Below are 19,519 nucleotides of genomic sequence, written 5' to 3'. Positions count from 1 at the left end.
CTATGCCATGAAGATGCCGGCAGCTGTCAGGACACCAGCAAAACAAAAACTAGAAAGAAACCAGTAAGGAGGATGAGGAGAGAGCAACCGTCTGTGTCCACCAGCTTGAACTTTGAGGGTTGTGGTGTTGCCTCTCCAGTGCACCTGTTGTCCACTTAGGTTGGCACCAAAGCAGGTGTTGCAGGTGTAGTTCCAGCTAAGACAACTCTTTTAAGTATGAATAACTGTATGTCAATCAAAACTTCCCGTAATCGTTTGCACAGACCATAGTCGGGCCTCTTCATGAATAAAACCTAAAATCCTTTCTCTGTGTAAAGATTTTATGCAGGTTGTTTTAAACTGAAACTGAAGGCAAAAAAAAATCAACCTCTCAATAAAAACAAGCACAAATGAAAGAAAGGAAACAGTGCAGAAAAAGGTTTAATCTTCAAAACGTGTTTGTTCACATTTGCCAACATTTAAATTGTCCTGTTTTGATTCAAGCTGCAAATCTAAGTCCAGTATGCAGTACATATAGAAAGATTAATATGTTAAAGACTGCATAGATATCGTTAAAATGCATAAATCAATTGAGCTATGTAATTCAAAAAATCAAGGATAGAAAGACATTTTTTTAAAATCACATTATTTTGCAGAATTATGGCCTCTGGAAGCAAAGCTGCTCTTTTAAGTAAAGAGCAGCTTTGTTTTAGTAGTCTGAATTAGTAGTCTGTTTTCATCGCTGCTGCCTCTTCACTTCATGGACGTCTCACAGCCCGTACTTGCTGATGACTTCTTTAGCCTTTGTGACATAGGCCGACATGGCGTCATCCTTGGACATTCCTGAAAGAGTTCAAATTACGAGTGATTTGGACTTAAATAATAATGTCTTAAAGGAGTTTTCTCCTATTTGTATACATGCTTACATAGCCTTTCTCCCATATAGCACTGAAAAGTTGGTTAAACTATGGGAGAGATTCTCATGATGAAGATGCTTAGATAAGATCAGGTCTGTTTATTGGTAATAAATCTAAAAAAAACCCTAAAAAGCTTCCTTTTATGAGCTCAACAGGTTCTGATGGCGACCGTGGCTCAGGGGGTTGGGAAGCGTATCTGTAACCAGAAGGTCGCCGGTTCGATCCCCGGGCTCTGTCCTGGTCGTTGTGTCCTTGGGCAAGACACTTTACCCTACTTGCCTACTGGTGTTGGCCAGAGGGGCTGATGGCGCGATATGGCAGCCTCGCTTCTGTCAGTCTGCCCCAGGGCAGCTGTGGCTACACCTGTAGCTGCCTCCACCAGTGTGTGAATGTGAGAGTGAATGAATAGTGGCATTGTAAAGCGCTTTGGGTGCCTTGAAAAGCGCTATATAAATCCAATCCATTATTATGATAAATCACCACCATGGAAGCTGGCATCTGGGTTGTGTTTTTGTTACGGTAATGTGTAAGTAAAGATATAAAACTTTAAAAAACTGGATTTTTAAAAATCTGTGTGTATATGCGTGCAGTGTTTTTGGGATCATTATCATGCTGCCAGATTATAAACTGTGTCATGAATACTTCTGTTAAAAAACTGTGTTATCTTTGGCTTTTTTCATAGCTTCAGCAAAAGACATGTGAACAAATGATGCGTTTGTGCAACAGGCTGCTAGTAACAAAGGGCCTAAAGATAAAGATTAAAAATGGTACTTTGATCAGTTGTCTCTCGATCGTTTCTCGAGTTAGGTAACTTTTTATTCCTTGAATGATTCAGTGCTAAATTGCTTAACAAATAAAACAGTTCCTCTGAAAATGGTCAGGTACAAGGACTGGACTGAAAATGAGTTAAAGGAGCAAACAATGTCCAAAGGCAAACTTTGAAAGACCTTCAGAAAGCCTGGAGAGCTATTGCTCAAGATCATTTACATGGTCTGAGTCATTGGAAGAAAAATACAAAGAAATGAGTGGAGCTCAACACCACCCTTTGACTCTTTGCACAAGTGTGATGTCACTAAAAATGAACCTATTACAACAAAAAACCCAACAAAATCTGCGTGTAGTCACCTTTTTCTCAAGTACTCAACACTAAACACAGACTTGCAGAAACAGCTCGTGTGCAGCTAAATCATGTTAACCTGCAAATGCCTTAACTCAACATTTTTTTAGGGTAATTTTACTTTAAAAAATACATTTTTAAAAAATCAATGAATAAGTGAGTAAAATTAAAACGTTCGTGTGATGTTGGATGAAACTAAGTGGTGAAAATATTTGGATGTTTTGACAATGACTAACTTCTAATTTCCTAAAAGTTACCTCCTGTGAGTCTTAGTTGACACTGAACACACCTCATTTGGAGCAGATTCCTCCATGTTTGCAGAGGAGCAAAACTCAGTTGAACTCATGCTCTATAAACATGTTTTACAAAATTCATTCTCATGACTTACACCTGTGGACTCAGCAGGTTTTGAGTACTAAATAGACAGGCAACAAGGAGGTGGAGCCCCTCCAGTCTGCATGCGTCCTTGCATCCAGTGGAGTGTAAATGTGTGTGTGTGGCTCGTAGTGTAAAAGAACCAATTCCTTTACCTTATTTTGTACAGACAAATACCAAAAACTGTTCCAGCTGCAAACTTGGCAAAAAATATCTGTCTCATATATCCTTGTATGATCTATAACCTGCTAATGAATCACTTTCCCAGCACCTTCAGTTAAAGTGTTTAGTTCTCGTGGACAAATGTAACAATCACAAGCTTTCCTAACTCGTTACCTTTCCTCGACTCCCAGGCGTCCCACTTGGCCTTTCCTTTTAGGTCCAGCATTCCCGGTCTCTCTACAGTTGTGAAAGCACACAGAGAGAAGGAAAAAAAATCTGAACTTAATGAACTCTTTATGGGAGTGATTCAGTTTCTCTGTAGCGGTTCCTACCAGTGTTAATGTCTCCAACAACCGCCTGTTTATAAAGGCCATACAGGAACAGCAGCTCCTCGTCTGTGGGCTTGGCCTTCACCTTCTTCACATCCTCTGCTGCCTTGTCAAATTCTGCCTGCAGGTGACATGAACACTCTTTATGTTTGCCATTAATTATTCAGAAAACATAAGCAGTGTGTCTGCGATGGGAAAACACTGGACTGGAGGCTTTCTTCTCTTTGCAATAAAGTCCAGCAGGAATGTAAAGTAATTACATCGAATACGAGAGTGTGCATATTAATGAGTTACAAGCACTGAATAAGAAATGTGAGTGTGGTATTCTAGGCACGGGGCAGTCCTGGGAAACTGATTGTTGCACAAGCTGGAGATAAACAATGGGCTTTTATATGAGACCAGAGCCTGTGTGCCTACTCAAATAATCTGCTTTTCAAAGGATCTGGGACACAGCAGAACTGATAATTATAGACCACAGGAACCATTTTTAATATGCGCAAAGACCTAAATACCTTTTAACTCTTTACTGAGGTGCGGCTGAAATATATAATGATCCAGCTCTGAATGCTGACCATTGGTCAAAAAGCGGATGTTTGCATATAGATCCAGTTTACCTCCGCATGTTCTCATAGAGACAAACTCTGAATCTAGTGAATTTTCATCATGTTTTCATATTTTCTGCTTCTAAGCAGCACATCTTTAAATTCTAAGAGCAGCATCAGGACCACTGAGCCGAGAGCATTAACGCGTTTAGGCACGACTTTCCTTCATCCACGCCGTCAAAGATGGATGACTTCATACGGCCAAAAGATGGCATGCGCTGTTCGGTTCATCGCGATAATGTAGCATCTAATAAATAATAATAACAATAATAAAAGAGCAAAGAAACGCAGGATTTTACCTGGAGGGTCATCTTGGTAAAGGTAAAGGTTGGGAGCGCAGATGAATGTCCTGCTCTGAAGGGTTTTAAGCAGCAGTAATTGCAGCACAGCTGATCGATGCACTATTGAGAGCCAAGCAGAGGCTTGCAGGGGGAGGGAGCAGACAGCTGCGGAGGTGCTGATTGGCTGCCTGTCACCCTCACTCACAGCGACACGCACACGCACACAGACTTTAATAAAGTGGGGCGATATGGTGGACTATGGCACCTAGTCCACTGACTACGTCGATTTTATGACGTGTCATTTGCAACAGTGTAATAAATTTAGGGAGATATAATCATATCAGTTCAGCAGGATTAATACAACCTCTACCACAATATGCTTCCTTCACAGAACTCCATGTAAAAATATTTTTTTTTAAAATCTGCCCAAAATTTCATTACATGTGAATGTGTATTATTATTATTTGATTTGATTTTTTTGTTCCACAAGTACAATGTGAAATGTTTCAATTATTGGAGTCTGCTCAAATGAAATTTACTTGGTTCGTGCACATTCAGTTTATACGAAACACATTTCCCTTAACGATGAAGTATTTGAATAAATAAACCTTTTTATTTTATATGTTTCATTTTATTCATATTATTGCTTGGTGTAAAAAATCACTTTTGAGTGCATTTAAACCAATTGATTAATTGGTTTAGAAAAGCCTACTTTCTATTTCCTGTGCTCGTGCACTTTTACTCCAGCGGATTCATGAAGGAGACTTCATGCACTTTTCCCTACATCAGACACTACAGTGTCAGATAACAGTGTTCGCCGCCTCTTAAACTCCACCTTCACTGCCTTCGCTGACTCTTTGATGATTTGACTGTCGTGTCGCCCTTTCGCCGCTGTTCGGCGCTGTGGGGCTTTTTAAATAAAGTTATTTAAATTGAAACAAAATGGCAGCGCCCTGTGTGTCTCATGCAGCTGTGCTGAAGCTGTAAAGAAGACGAGGAGAAATGCGTTACCTGCTTTAACTACAGGTAACGGCGGCTGTGTTTGTTTTTAACACTCGCAGAAGCGAAAATTTTTTATTAGAGCCGAAGAAGATCCGAAATTTAACGACATTTCCATGTGGGTTAAAGAAATGCGAAATAAAAACGTTACTAACCGTATTAGTGTATAATGGCGTTGTTTGTTTGTTTAGTCTGACTTATGGATAAAAAAAATTAACAAATGTGCTCTTGTTTTTTCTATTTTATTCACTCATCTTAAAATGTACTTTATTCCTCTTAGTCGTGTTTACTCTTTACTGCTTTTACTTTTTTACCTTTTAAACAAACAAGAAAATAAAAAAGATTTCGGTATGCGTTTTTTATATGTGAGTAAGCTGTTTAACTCATCTTTGGCATTTCTGTGCTTTAATTTAACATCAATAATTATTTACATTTACTGGCCAGTTCATACATCTTCCTTGTGCTGGGTTGGACCCCCATTTGCCTTAAGAACTGCTTTATTTCTTCATGAAAGATTCTTGGGGGATCAACATGTGACCCATGTTGACATGACAGCATTACATTTGTGGCTGCACATACACGATGTGACTCTCCTGTTCCACCAGATCATAAAGGTGCTCTCTCTGAGATCTGGTGATTGTGGAGGTTAAGTACAGGGAACTCATCTGATTGCCTTCATTACCAGTCAGGTGAACGGGTGTACTTAATAAAGTATCCAGTGATTGGTTGCCAGACTCTAAAGCAGTTTTTCTCTCTTTTGTTACAGTGTCGGTTGTTTTATGCTCCAAACAGTCATGGCAGCTCCCGGAAAGCCGACTAAAAAGGAAATCAAAAAGCAGACTCCAGCCAAGACCTCCTTCACTTCACCCTTTGCCTCAAAATGGAGCCCGCTCCCCCAAGAGGACATGCACTTCATCCTGAAAACTCTGAAGGATAAGTTGATCTCAATGGGTCTGGAGAAAAAAGAAGTGAAAGTGTTTCGCCCATGGAGGAAAAAGAAAGGCAAAAAACCTGATGTCGCACCACAACCTGTTCCCCAGGTGAGCGATTCCTCCAAAAACGGCTGGACAGATGTGGCAGCCAGACGGCAGCTGGCCATCGGCATCAACGAGGTGACCAAGGCTCTGGAGAGAAACGAACTCAGACTGCTGCTCGTGTGCAAGTCTGTCAAACCGAAACACATGACTAATCACCTGATCGCTCTGAGCACCACCAGAGGAGTGCCGGCCTGCCAGGTGCCTCGCCTGAGCCAGAGTGTGTCGGAGCCGCTGGGGCTGAAAAGCGTGCTCGCCCTCGGGTTCAGACGGTGCTCCTCTAGTGATGATGGGGTGTTTACCGACACTGTCGATGCCATTAAGCCCAGAGTGCCTACATTGGACATGGCATGGCTGCAAGGTGCTAAGCCTGAAGAACCTGTTGCCATGGAGGAGGAGGAAGGTGGTGAAAGAAGGGGACAAAAAAGGAAACTGGAAAGTGAATCTGAGGAGGTGTCAGAGTCTCCCTCCTGCACTCTGCAGCCGCTCCAGGTGAAGAGAATCGTTGCTAACCCTGCAAAGAAAAAGAGAGGGAAGCCGAAGAAAAAGCTGTAAAGTGAAAGAGAAACTTTAAAGACTGTTTAGCTCAGGAGTTTCCAGTGTTGTTTATTTTTTGGTTTTTGAACAGTGCTTGCAGCCTCAGTCTGGACATTACTTATGTGAATAGTTTATATAAAGAATTTCTGGAAGCGTAAAGAGAAAAAAAAGGTTTATGGGAACAAGGTTTAGACTTTTCTGCCAAGTATTTTTTATCTGGGGAACCCTCAGACCTTCAGGTTTGCATTCATTGTTTCAGCAGATTAGTAGCATTGCATTTGGTTTCATGCATATTTATACAATTGAATATGGTCTGACTGAAGTTTGAATTTCAATTTGTCCACAATTAAAGCTGGTCTGCACACATTGTTTTTTATAAAGGCAATTAAGTTTTTCCTGGTATTTTGATAGTGCTGTTTGTTTTAAATGGAGCTTGTAATATTTGACCCTCAAATGAAATATATTTCCTCTATATCATAGAGAGGGCTGCCTTTACACCACCACCATCTTGGAGCTGTTCTGCTGGATTACTCGGGTACTAAGTAGAAAGTAGTAGTACATTCATGTTGAAATGTAAGCAGAAGTTTTAGACCTCATAGGCAAAAATGAGCCAACTTAACTTCCACACAAGGTGCACCTTATCTGATAGAACAGGAAGCATCAAGTAGCTATTCCCATAATTAAGACATCAACTATGAGTGTTCACAAAATGTCCTTATCCATTTTTCATGCGTGCCATGTTGTCTGCACAGCCGACAGTTCAATAAACCCTGTGTTGATTACAGATTGTGGTTATGTCCTGAAACAAATGGCAGTTGCATTAGATAACTACAGAGCACTTTATGAGCCAACCTGCTTCTTTAATGAGAATTATGGCTCATTAAAGAAGCAGAAGCTCATCAGTGTTCACTGACAGTATTCTCATTAAAGGTATTGCATGACTCAGTGTCTTTCGAACCTCTATGTCCTGTGGATGTCAAATGATATAAATGGTCTAAACATACAACGTATGTTGGCGGCGACGTGGATGATGTGGATGTGCCCGCCCACTGCTGCGGCGGCTAAAGAGACACGACATACAAAAGCAACATGGACACATGGGAGACGAGAAACAGAACCATGAATACTATTAAATCAAAGGACACAAATTAAACCAGATTCACACAGTCCAAAAGATAAACCCTGGATCACTTGACCAAGGGCCATGACACTATCACACAAAATTTAAAGCTGTTCTTTTAAGTAAATAAACAAAGCAGTAGGGAAATTTAATATTTGTTTTTTTTTATTTTTGATTTGCAGCTAAATACACCTTTTTTTTTTTTTTTTTTATTTGCAGCTTTTTGTGCTCCCTATCAAGTGAACCCCTCACCTGAAATAATTTAAATAAAATGACATTTTAAAGTATAAACCCCAACAATCAAATGATCCCCTATGAACAAGCACTGGGCAACGGTGGCCAGGAAAAACTCCCTTTCACAGGAAGAAACCTGAGGCAGAACCAGGTTCAAGAAGGGGCAGTCATCTGCCGCGACTGGTTGGGGGGTGAGGGGCAAAATAAAACTTAAAGGAGAGCACTGCATAGTTATCGGAGGTTGGTGTAGTTGGTGGACCGTGGTTGGAAAGCAGGGGAGGTGGACGCACCTGAGCGCCAATCTGCAATCATGCCTTGCTGGTTTAAAGGCTGAACTAGGTCCTGCTGTGTTGTTGTTGTTACTGTGTGTGGCTGTGAGCTGCAAAGCTGCAGCCATCTGTAGTGGTAAACCTGTAGTAATAAAAGTAGATGATGAAAAACACGAGTATATGGTCAGGTCTGTCGTGCGTCTTTCACAAGATTATAAACAGGGGTGCACATAAGTGGTCCGCAGGTGTGCATCAGTTATAAACACAATGCCACAGGGAGCAGCTGGGTCATTCACGTCAGGTGGACATCTTTGAGAAGACCCAGAAAGCTGCAGGAACAATAAGGGCCGCTGTGGCAAGACCTAAACCTACTTTAAGTAGGCATTTGGCACCACGATGCCACATACCAGTACCCTGAACCTCATCCTGAGGTGGTTGAGCAACAGGAGTCTCAAGTCCCTCAGGTTCAGCAGCATTTTTGGTTTTTGAAAACTGTAATTCTTCCACTTGACACTGAATAGTTTTCAAAGCTTTCTCGAGATCTGCATTCCGTTTCTTTAGTTCATTTCTCTCGCTTTCAGCCTTGGACAGCTGAACAACAATGGTGTTGTTCTGTTCAAGGAGAAACTCTTGCGTTTCCTCAAGTTCATGCACATTTTGCTCAAGTGCTCCAATCTGCAGTGTTATCTTTAAGGGCACCCCCTCTATCTCGCTTATGCGAATTTTCTTTTTGGGCTCCATGCCCTGGACTATTCCTCTCTCCCCTGAGTTGGACGGTCCTTCCTCTCTCGTTTCTCTGTGAGACACTGAATTGCTGGACGGTTCCTGTGACATTTCTATAAAAGTTTCGCAAAAAACAAAACAAAACCGCTAACTGAATAATTTCAGTGTTAAACTGTTCTCTTTCCCAAGGATTCCTGGCTTGTGAAAACAACAAGGTGTTTCTTGAAATGCCGAGTTAAAGAAACTGGGGTCTATTTATAGATTTTTCTGGCAGCGACCGTGACGTCAGCCATGACGTCAGCTCTCTTCGATCCTTTGATTCGATCAAAGGAGGACTAAGCCAACTAACCAACCGTCCTCGGTTTTACTATATTCCGACAGAGGATCCATGTGTGTGACGTCATTCATCCCCGAACTGCTTTGCACTGTAAAAAATCAAACTTGCAATTGTTGAGCTTACAGTCATTTCTTTCACAATTCAACAATAAAAGTTGAGTTGCCCCATAAACTCAAATACATTAAGGGTTTCAACTAATCCTTTAACGTTTTAGAGCAAAAGTTGGTCCCAGATGAAATTTATTGCTGGCAAAATGAATGAATTCAAGTTTTACATGATTTGAAGCATTTGGCGCCTTTCTGTACCTGAGCACGCATGCGCATCTCATATTTTTGGATACTACGGGGTCTACTTTGCGCTTTTGCAAGGACTGAAAGCCACCTGGCCGTCTGCCTTAATGAGAACGTGAGGCTTTTTATACCAGGAGCTGGATAGATCGTTCATCTCAACTTTCTGAAGGCAATTAATGTTTCTTTTATTATATCAGACAGTATATGTTTGAACAGTCTCAATTTGTATTTTAGAAATATCACAACTGAAGTGCTTCGTATTTTTCTGAAACATAGCATAGCATTACTTTCTAGGCTAAGAAGCCTTGTGGCTCATGGGTATGTGTTTACTATATCATTTAAGATTCCATGTCACAAACTACATGCCATGTCACAAAACAATGAAAATCCGACGCTACTAAAGAGGCGAGCTCATATCTGACAAGCCTCCGCGACACCCCCTATGTGTATTTCAGGAAGTGCAGTCTGTGGCCGCCATACCACCTAACGAAACAAAATAGGCTGTCTCGCTCATGACCAACGGCTGCAACCCCCCCGCTGCTATTTAAAAATAAAATTCGGGGGCGCCCGCTGCCATGTCGTCTAATTTGTTCGAATCGCTGTTAGCCAATAAAATGTATGCTTTAGTTTCTGTGTGAACGGGGTGGTGGAGTCCTCACGGCCAGCGAGCTCCACCAAACACAAACAGGAGGGAGATCAGAGAAGCAGCTACAGAGCAGTAAATATTAAATACGAACTACTAGAGTCTGCAAGAGTCATATCAAACAGGCTTTAAATAACTTAAAAAACACAGATGCATTAGAACTATGCATTCAGTAATGAAGCTGGAACAAAACAGATGAACAAGTGATTAGGATTGGGCGACATGTAGAGTTTCTAAATATATTTTTATACGAGATATGAGATGTAACAATATCGTTTATATCGATGTAGTCTATGTTACATTATAATTATACTTGTGGAGCCGCAAGTTTGCCTCTCTTTCGTCCACTTTTGTCTCTACGCAACGTTACTCCACCTCGGCTCTCTCCTTCACTGAACACAACTCCCCCTCCCCCATCGCTTCATCTGCAGGCAACAAGATGGACACGGCAGCTATCAAAGAGGATCTGGTCGGTAAAAAGAAAACATTTGAAGATTACTATTTTAGTGCTGTCAGCGTAAAGTTAATGCCGTAACTGCATTAATGGGGCAAATCTCCGTTAACTAGTTACCGCGGATCACCGCGTGCGTGGAGCTGGGCGGCTCTAACGAGCTAACCGGGCTAACGCCTTGACGCACGGCCTAAAATCCTTTCGTTTCCTCAAAAATAGACAGTGCGCCTTATTTATGTATTCTGGTTGTGCTTACTGACCGCGAACCAATTTTATGTGGTACACAGCTTAAAAAAATCTGTCAAAAATGTTTTGGTACGACTTTGCTAAGCTATGAAGCTGCACTGCTTGATTGATTGTTGGATTATTACGGCTACCGAGGAGCCTCGCAGAGTGATACTCTGCTTCAACGTAATATTACCATATTATGTGTATAAGGACCATAAATGGCACCTGTAAGAGACATGGTTACAAAGAGGATTTCAAACTCCAGGCTGTCAGTCACGCAGTAGAACTTGGAAACAGAGCAGCTGCGAAATCTGTCTTTGTTATTATGCTCAGCATCTTTTAGTTTACATTTTGACTGCACAATTGTGAGCTTTTTGTTATGCACAAAACATTGTTTTGGTTTATTTATGGAGCATCATTAATAAATGCACTGATAATTTAAACAGATGCTTCAGGAGTTTTATCCCACTCATACTTTCAATTCAATGTTTGTCATTCTAAGTTGTAAAACCAATCACACACAATTATCCTTGGCATACATAATACATCCCAGTACACTGTTGGTGCATTCCATGTAGAATACAATCTGTTAATAATAAATTAAACATTTGATGTAATGTATATCTTGTAAATTATTTGTTTTACACTGTTTTACATGGCATTTTACAAGGCAGAATCAGCTCACTTTAGTCAAAACAATTAGGACAGGAGAAAAAAATTCTTAAGTAATGTCAGGAAGCTGGTATTTTATTTTAAAACTAATTGCTATTTTTATTTATTTAGAGAATTAAAAGCCAACTCCAGACCACTACTTGTCCTGATTTGTGAGGGACTGACGAAGAGTTGGTAAGGAGAGGAATCAGAACAGGGGTGCCTCCCCCCGCCCCCAAACACATAATCAGGTAATGTAACTTTGGTAATTTGAGATTAATTTAGGTTTCTTTTGAATTGTTGACACTGTCCTCTCCTCTCTTCTCATTATAGTTTTTGTATGCAGTGCCAGTTCTGCTCTTTTGTCTGTTCAAGCCAAGAAGTACTCTTAAGACATCACCAGCTACGACATAGAAGAGGATTTCATTTGCCCTGTGTTTACAGTGACTGAGTCTGTTCGTTTAGGACACGAAGGGCATTGAAGTCTCACCTCAGCAGATCACACAACAGGGCTAAGAAAAGGCAGGCGATCTCAACATTTTTTTTTGTGTGTGTTTTTTGTGAATTTAAGGAAAACTGTTCACAGCATACATTTATTTCACATATTTTAAGGCACTTAAAAACCCATCAGACTGTATCCTGTCCTTTCCAAAAATGTGACTATGTTACCAACAATTTATCAACCTTTATGTCACACACAAGCAGAAAGCACAAAAAACTCAAAAGATATAAAAAACTGTATTAGACTGATTTCTCATGCAAATGCATGTCCTAGTGAAAGTAGCTCCCCTGATAAATCCTTAAATACCTCTCAGGAGTCAGAGACATTACCAAGTGGTTCAGGTGTAGCATCAAGTGATAAAGAGGACAATGAGTTTGTAGATTACCAATGTCTTGAACATAAAATAGCTAGACTTTTTCTATGCATGCAAATAGGGCTGGGCCATATCATCCCGTTCACGGTAATACCGGTGTAATGTTGGGCAACGATAAGAAAATGAAATATCACGATAGAATATGGGTAAAACGCGCATGCGCAGTGCCTTTGTTTTCATACGCACATGGTGAAAAAGGCGACGGGGAATGAGAAGAGTGAAAGTGGATCGTTGAATGAAACGATGAACCAGAACTGGTTTGTAAAAATGCTGCAGCTTCAGTGGTGTGGAACTGGTTTAGCTTTCGTCCGTCAGATACACAACAAAGCACTATTTTTGGTAGAGCATGCTAGCGGGCCGTCGTTATTACCATGTTGTTTGGAAAATACGGCACACTTAAAATCAATCCTTTGATTTTTCTGAAAATCAACAGAGCCCCTTATAATCCCGTGTGCCTTATGTATGAATTCTGGTTGTTTACTGACCTCGAGACGAGTTTATGTACACGGCGCTCGAAAATCTGTCAAATGTTTTAGTACGACTTTGCTAAGCTACGAAGCCGCACCGCTTGATGGATTGTCGGAGCAGTACGGCTGTCATCCGCAGGGGATGATCTGATATCCTCGTGTCTGTGTGTTGTTCCCACATCATCATAATAAATGTTGTTCCAGGGTCAACATTGCAAGTGACCAATGACATTGTTGTGATGTCCCCCTTTTGTGTCTTTGAAAAATACTGCCTTAAAAAATCTACTTCACTTGCGAGAAGAGAAACCGCTTCTGTCCGCCCATTCAGGAACTTGAATTCTTTGCATTTCAGGATACTTTAATAAACGGTAAGCATTATACATATTGTCCTTACAGAGGCGGTTTCTCCTCTCGCAAGTGAAGTAGATTTTTTTGAAGGCGTTTGCTTTTTTTTTCGAGGTCGCGGATGACGTCAGGAGAAGGTGATTGGTCACTTGCAATGTTGAACCTGGAACAGCATTATTTATGATGACGAGGGAGGAGCCCGGCGGAGTGATACGTACGGTGCTTCAACATAATATTACCGTATTGTGTGTGTGTGTGTATATAACCTCTTTTTAAGTTTCGTGGCTGTTATACATGGTTAAGCTGAGGATATGTCGGCCAGTTTCCACTGGAAATGCCTTTTGGTTAAACTGTCAGCAAGGAATTTGCATTTGCACTGTTAAATTTTTATATATATATTAATGCAGATTTAAAAAAAAACAGCTGCTTGTTTAAGTGAAAATACATTGATGTGTTTTTTTGCACTAATAAAGTTGTGGAGTTGTAAAGTATTTTGTCTAGTGTCAATTATATCGTTATCGCAAATTTTCAAATCTATATCACGATAAATATTTTGGTCATATTGCCCTGCTCTACATGCAAACATTGTTACATGTTTCTAAAAGGGCTTTGCAGGAAATTATTGAGGAAATTAGTGACATTTTAAAATTTTCTCAGGTTCATTCATTTCAAAGAATCAAAGAGGTGCTTGCTGAACAGAACATTGAGGCAGATGATGATGTAATTAAAATTTTAAATGATGCACTTTTCAAAACCAACCCATTATTTATCTCAACAGAACCAAAAGGTGCATTATCTACCGATTACAAGAGAAATATTTATTTCAAGAATAATTTCCATGTATGTGAGCCTAAAGAGTACACCTACAAAGCGAGAACTAGAAATACATTTGTTTATGTCTCAGTAAACCAGGTGTTGGAGAACTTATTGAAAGAGAAAAGTTTCTTTGAAAAGTTAGCATTTGATAAAGAAATTAGTGAAGGTTACAGATCATTTAGAGATGGGCAGTATTTTTAAACAACAAGCTTTTAGGATTGCAAGATACTTGCATTAGTTTAGCTTTGTATATTGACGACTTTGAAATATGTAACCCTTTAGGAACATCTCGAAAAATTCATAAAATAACTGCAATAAATAACTGACTCTGGGAAAGTGTCATTTGTTGCTACAAAGCTCTCCTCTTGGTTTATGGAACATTACAGATCGGCTTGACAGCAGCTACAAAGATCTGGAAATACTTGACCCAGAAGATTTGAATGATTACCACCCTTTAGCTGAATACTGCGTAGCTGGACAACTGATGGTGACACCTGTTACGTGCCTCCTGCATTGAAAGTGATGGTATGTATTATTCTTAAATAGTTTTCAGTTGATTACTTTGAATTCGTTAATTATTTAGAATTGTGCCCTTTTTTTGGTTTGTCTTCACAGGCCCTGTTATTGCGAGTCCACGTCAGTCCAAAACTTATCAGAAAAATCCAACTGTCCACTGTTCCAGAATCTGTGAAGCAGCTTCAAGATGAACTACAAGCAAAGCTTGGACTTGAAGGTGACTTTGCAATACAATATGAAGACCCAGATTTTGGGAACGCACTTTGCAACCTGATGGATATTAATGAGCTACCTGCTGGACGGGCAGTGTTGCACCTCATTTGGGAGGAAAATGCATCAGCCTCGCCACCAGACTCCATCTGATCATAGCACCATCTCATCTATTGATACAGCCAGTGTGAGTTCAGCATCTTCTTTCAGCCCATCCTCATCCACCCAGACCTACATGCGTAGCACTTCAGTGGCCAAATCCATTTCCTAGCCCAACCTTTTCCTATGATGTAGAGTTAAAACTTTGCAAGGGCAACGAGGTATATGAGAAAGCAGGGGCAAATTTAAGTGTAACAAGAGACATCAAGATGGAAGTTCTAGACAAGCTGGCACAAGAAATGTTTGCAATCAAAGCCTACCCTGACAAGAATGAAATAACGTCTGTTGCCCAGGAGCTAGTTTCAAAACATCCCTGCCTCAAAGAGCCCGGCAATGGCACAGGATATGATGGTTGGGCAACAAGCATTAAGTTCAAGCTTGCCAACTACCGTTCCAAGCTAAGTCAAGCTGAATGTAGTGAAGTTGCAGACAATCGAAAAAAAAGAGGGGAAGAAGATGACAGTGGCACAAATAGATTTTCCTTAAAGAAACCAAAGCGAGGTGAAGTCAACTTTATCCCTGATGCCCCAGAAAACTACAATAATGAGTCTCTTGAAAATGAAAGATGCATTTTGGAAGATGAAATGAAGAGGGATAAGAACATGGCACTCATCACCCAAAAGATGGACATCACATTCTCTCTCAGGAGGAAAGAAGTTGTGGAGATGCAGCCCTTGGTCAAGGAAATGCAGCTCAGATGGCCAGGTCTCTTCTTGAAAGAACAGGTTAGATAATCTCTTAAATATTTAAAGGAAAACTTCCATTTTTTTTCAGTGTGGTCTTATTTCTAGAATGGAAAACGTTCATTTACTCACCCAGACAAATTTCAAGGTATTTGGAGTTGTTAGAAAGAAATTTTAATCCCAATGTTACGAGTCAGTCGTTTTGCAGGAGAGAGCTGAGCCACGGTTATGGGGAAAGGATTCACTGAGACAACTAAGAAATGCCTGAATTAAGCCAAAAACCACTGTGGAGGGTTTTTAATCTAAGGAAATAACATTAAAATGTGTTTAAAAGCTCGAAAAAGTTGATTTTATATGATATAAAAAATTTTTTGATCAACTCCAAATGCCTCGAAACTTGTCTGGGTGAGTAAATGAACGTGAGCGCCATTTCTTGTGCCCTTGAGAAATATCTGTTTGTATCACTCCAATATCTTGTAGAAAAGGTTGAAGGCTACCGTTGAGCTAACAATGCTAATGGTAAAATATAAAAAAAATAGTTGGCTCTAAAAATATGAAGCTAATTTTGGTATTACCAACAACTCGATTGAAGTGAAATCTATTTACTTGTCAACTTACCGTGTATAATAATGGATTGCATTTATTTCGCTCTTTGCTGGGCACCCAAAGCGCTTTACAATTCCACTACTTACTCACTCTCACATTCACACATCGGTGCAGGGAAACCACAGTTATAGCCACAGCTGCCCTGGGGTAGACTGACAGAAGCGACGCTGCCATATCGCACATTGGCCCCTCTGGCCAACACCAGTAGGTGGTAGCGTAAAGGGTCTTGCCCAAGGATACAACGACCAGGACAGAGAGAGCTGGGGGACAGAACCAGCATCCTTCTGGTTATAGATGAGCTTCCCAACCCCCTGAACCACGGTTTTTGCAATGACTTGTCTTCACTGGGCATCTAGAATCTTTTGGTGCTGACCCTTAGCAGGCAACAGCCATGAAACTCACAGAACAGGATTGAGAAAGTCACTTGCGTGTTATGAAAGTATCCAAATTTGACCACAGGATGTTATTCTTACTTCATTCTTACATAACTACAAAATTAATGAAATTTTTGCAATGAATTTAAAATACAATTTACTGATTTATTTCTTTTCTTCAATGCATCCTGTAACAGTTGAAACCATTATTTTGTCTAATCAGCATTTGATTAGGTATTCTATATACTTAATGTAAAATCTGCCGATCAGATTTTTCTTTTTTTTTTTTTTTTTAAATGCGTCAGTTATAATTTGTACCACCACTACCACTAAAAGGGGAAAAAAAAAAATCCAATCAAGACCTGACAAATAGATCAGCCGAGACTAACTAAATGTTTTGAAATTAAGCTGTTTTAACCAAATTTGAAAACAATGTCATTTTTATATAATGTACCTTTAAAAGTTTTCTATTTTTTTTTTTTAATTTATTTTTTTTTAAATATTTTTTTTATTTTTTGTTGCTTTGTAGATTTGTGCGGAATTCTCACGCACTTTGGTAATTTGAGATTAATTTAGGTTTCTTTTGAATTGTTGACACTGTCCTCTCCTCTCTTCTCATTATAGTTTTTGTATGCAGTGCCAGTTCTGCTCTTTTGTCTGTTCAAGCCAAGAAGTACTCTTAAGACATCACCAGCTACGACATAGAAGAGGATTTCATTTGCCCTGTGTTTACAGTGACTGAGTCTGTTCGTTTAGGACACGAAGGGCATTGAAGTCTCACCTCAGCAGATCACACAACAGGGCTAAGAAAAGGCAGGCGATCTCAACATTTTTTTTTGTGTGTGTTTTTTGTGAATTTAAGGAAAACTGTTCACAGCATACATTTATTTCACATATTTTAAGGCACTTAAAAACCCATCAGACTGTATCCTGTCCTTTCCAAAAATGTGACTATGTTACCAACAATTTATCAACCTTTATGTCACACACAAGCAGAAAGCACAAAAAACTCAAAAGATATAAAAAACTGTATTAGACTGATTTCTCATGCAAATGCATGTCCTAGTGAAAGTAGAATACCTAATCAGCATTTGATTAGGTATTCTATATACTTAATGTAAAATCTGCCGATCAGATTTTTCTTTTTTTTTTTTTTTTTTAAATGCGTCAGTTATAATTTGTACCACCACTACCACTAAAAGGGGAAAAAAAAAAATCCAATCAAGACCTGACAAATAGATCAGCCGAGACTAACTAAATGTTTTGAAATTAAGCTGTTTTAACCAAATTTGAAAACAATGTCATTTTTATATAATGTACCTTTAAAAGTTTTCTATTTTTTTTTTTAAATTTATTTTTTTTTAAATATTTTTTTTATTTTTTGTTGCTTTGTAGATTTGTGCGGAATTCTCACGCATTACCAAGGATCTCATGGGGACCTTCATGACTGCCCTCGACACTTACTCACTTCGGCTGATTAAGCTGTATCGAATTAAAAAAGCTGCTTTCTGCAATGACATGGATTCCCTGTTGCGGAAGTTTGATGAACAGGTAATATATATAAAAATGTATTGGTGTCTGGTTTATGAGGAACCTGAAGTTCCCACTGTAAAGAAAGATATTTTAACAATTTTTACATCAATTTAGTAAATATTCAATAGTTTTCAGAAAGTGTCCTGAATGGGATTATAAGCTAACAAGCAGCGCTGTGTGTTTGGCAGATGGCAGGTCATGGCACTTTTTGTTATACATGTTGTAATAAGTGTGCTACATTTCTTGCACATCAAATTTACTTTAAAAAAACAACTGACAAAACCATGAGCAATTATCTGCAATAACTAATTTCAACATCTTATTTCTTAAGACTGTATTTTTAGCAACAAAACTTAATGTGTTTTAAAAACAAAATGGTAGGTTTATAAATGAGACTGAGTCTTATTTGATTTCCTTGTTTTAGGTCTCAAACATAGTCGAGCATTGATGAACCATCAGTTTGGAAGGGTTACCGATATTTGTTCGCGACGACGAGACCAAACTCTTCTTAACATGTCTGGTGAGCATGCAGATCTACTCAATCTTCGGATTTGGTTTTCAGAGACTTATATGTACTGGGGTTTTTTTTTTGTTTTGTTTTTGTTTTTGTTTTTTTTGCATAGGATACAGATCCAGTTGAGAGGGCAACCCGAGGTGTTATGGTGGGCATCCTCACTGTTCTGGAGGACTACGTGGGACCCAACTCGCAGTCCACAGTGGTCAACACTGCCATTGTTTTGGAAGAGGACATTATTCTTGATGATCTGCCAGACCTTCCCACTGCCTTTGCCTACCTGTTTGGCCTACTTTATGGGCTCAACATGGATTTTCCCAAAGAACTCAAGTACACATTTAAAGCTGTGCAACACATTTTTATGGAGTTGACATCTACCTGTTCCCAGAGGATAAGAAGCTTCAAAACAAAGCTCTTAACCAAAGTCTAACCTATTTGACAACATGTTCAACTCAAATGCAACTTGTGGAAAACAGAATCAGCAATTTGCTTTGATTTACAGTTTTTGGGTTTCGTGGTAAGTTGCTCCGAAAAAAGTTGATTTCTGGCTTTAAGAAAATGGTAAGGTTCACCTCGTCCTGAGGTGGTTGAGCAACAGGAGTCTCAAGTCCCTCAGGTTCAGCAGCATTTTTGGTTTTTGAAAACTGTAATTCTTCCACTTGACACTGAATAGTTTTCAAAGCTTTCTCGAGATCTGCATTCCGTTTCTTTAGTTCATTTCTCTCGCTTTCAGCCTTGGACAGCTGAACAACAATGGTGTTGTTCTGTTCAAGGAGAAACTCTTGCGTTTCCTCAAGTTCATGCACATTTTGCTCAAGTGCTCCAATCTGCAGTGTTATCTTTAAGGGCACCCCCTCTATCTCGCTTATGCGAATTTTCTTTTTGGGCTCCATGCCCTGGACTATTCCTCTCTCCCCTGAGTTGGGCGGTCCTTCCTCTCTCGTTTCTCTGTGAGACACTGAATTGCTGGACGGTTCCTGTGACATTTCTATAAAAGTTTCGCACAAAACAAAACCGCTAACTGAATAATTTCTTTCTTTTTTTTATTGACATTTTAGAATCACTATACAATACCATCAACTTCAGCTATCTTTCAGTACATATATTTTTTCTTTTTTTCTATATTTAAACAACTAAAATATC

The 19,519-nt window shown here is 39.6% G+C and overlaps 3 protein-coding genes and 1 long non-coding RNA gene across 7 annotated transcripts; 3 read left to right on the top strand and 1 right to left on the bottom strand.

Moving 5' to 3' along the window:
* Nucleotides 1-402: 402 nt before the first annotated feature.
* acbd7 (acyl-CoA binding domain containing 7) lies at nt 403-3,949 on the bottom strand. Its single transcript, XM_085473821.1, has 4 exons — nt 3,781-3,949; nt 2,883-3,000; nt 2,725-2,787; nt 403-822 (listed from the first exon to the last, which is right to left on the bottom strand). Exons 1-4 carry the CDS (start codon nt 3,790-3,792, stop codon nt 749-751), a joined length of 267 nt encoding a protein of 88 aa, XP_085329947.1. The 5' UTR covers nt 3,793-3,949; the 3' UTR covers nt 403-748.
* A 658-nt stretch (nt 3,950-4,607) lies between these two features.
* rpp38 (ribonuclease P/MRP 38 subunit) lies at nt 4,608-6,974 on the top strand. 4 transcript variants are annotated; one of them, XM_085473816.1, is made up of 2 exons: nt 4,608-4,788; nt 5,528-6,974. In XM_085473816.1, exon 2 carries the CDS (start codon nt 5,541-5,543, stop codon nt 6,348-6,350), a length of 810 nt encoding a protein of 269 aa, XP_085329942.1. In that variant the 5' UTR covers nt 4,608-4,788; nt 5,528-5,540; the 3' UTR covers nt 6,351-6,974. The 4 variants fall into 4 exon arrangements, with proteins under 4 accessions (XP_085329942.1, XP_085329946.1, XP_085329943.1 ...); XM_085473820.1 differs by lacking the exon at nt 4,608-4,788 and adding an exon at nt 4,851-4,879; XM_085473817.1 differs by lacking the exon at nt 4,608-4,788 and adding an exon at nt 5,112-5,126.
* A 3,034-nt stretch (nt 6,975-10,008) lies between these two features.
* LOC146698612 (uncharacterized) lies at nt 10,009-14,301 on the top strand. The gene is made up of 4 exons (XR_014923044.1): nt 10,009-10,417; nt 11,411-11,529; nt 11,612-11,800; nt 14,168-14,301. It is a non-coding gene; the product is annotated as an uncharacterized LOC146698612 (long non-coding RNA).
* A 359-nt stretch (nt 14,302-14,660) lies between these two features.
* Nucleotides 14,661-19,372, top strand: LOC146698611 (uncharacterized). Its single transcript, XM_085473810.1, has 4 exons — nt 14,661-15,391; nt 17,725-17,880; nt 18,287-18,382; nt 18,486-19,372. Exons 1-3 carry the CDS (start codon nt 14,876-14,878, stop codon nt 18,308-18,310), a joined length of 696 nt encoding a protein of 231 aa, XP_085329936.1. The 5' UTR covers nt 14,661-14,875; the 3' UTR covers nt 18,311-18,382; nt 18,486-19,372.
* The last annotated feature ends 147 nt before the right edge of the window (nt 19,373-19,519 follow it).

The sequence above is a fragment of the Copadichromis virginalis genome, linkage group LG11 (genome assembly GCF_057382275.1).
Source record: "Copadichromis virginalis isolate Kocher_CV1m ecotype Utaka linkage group LG11, C_Virginalis_male_GT1.1, whole genome shotgun sequence".
In the NCBI taxonomy this organism is placed as follows: Eukaryota; Metazoa; Chordata; class Actinopteri; order Cichliformes; family Cichlidae; genus Copadichromis; species Copadichromis virginalis.
This window is presented reverse-complemented; position numbering and strand designations above follow the sequence as displayed.

What these genes read in the sequence shown, in the direction of transcription:
- acbd7 (XM_085473821.1), bottom strand. An exon ending in TGTTGGAGACATTAACACTG is followed by an intron (nt 2,788 to 2,882) that starts GTAGGAACCGCT and finishes TCACAACTGTAG; the next exon opens with AGAGACCGGGAATGCTGGAC. An exon ending in CGCCTGGGAGTCGAGGAAAG is followed by an intron (nt 823 to 2,724) that starts GTAACGAGTTAG and finishes GAACTCTTTCAG; the next exon opens with GAATGTCCAAGGATGACGCC.
- rpp38 (XM_085473816.1), top strand. Translation starts at nt 5,541, where the DNA reads ATGCTCCAAACAGTCATGGCAGCTCCCGGAAAGCCGACTAAAAAGGAA.
- LOC146698611 (XM_085473810.1), top strand. Translation starts at nt 14,876, where the DNA reads ATGGAAGTTCTAGACAAGCTGGCACAAGAAATGTTTGCAATCAAAGCC. An exon ending in GTCTCTTCTTGAAAGAACAG is followed by an intron (nt 15,392 to 17,724) that starts GTTAGATAATCT and finishes GTTGCTTTGTAG; the next exon opens with ATTTGTGCGGAATTCTCACG. An exon ending in TGCGGAAGTTTGATGAACAG is followed by an intron (nt 17,881 to 18,286) that starts GTAATATATATA and finishes TCCTTGTTTTAG; the next exon opens with GTCTCAAACATAGTCGAGCA.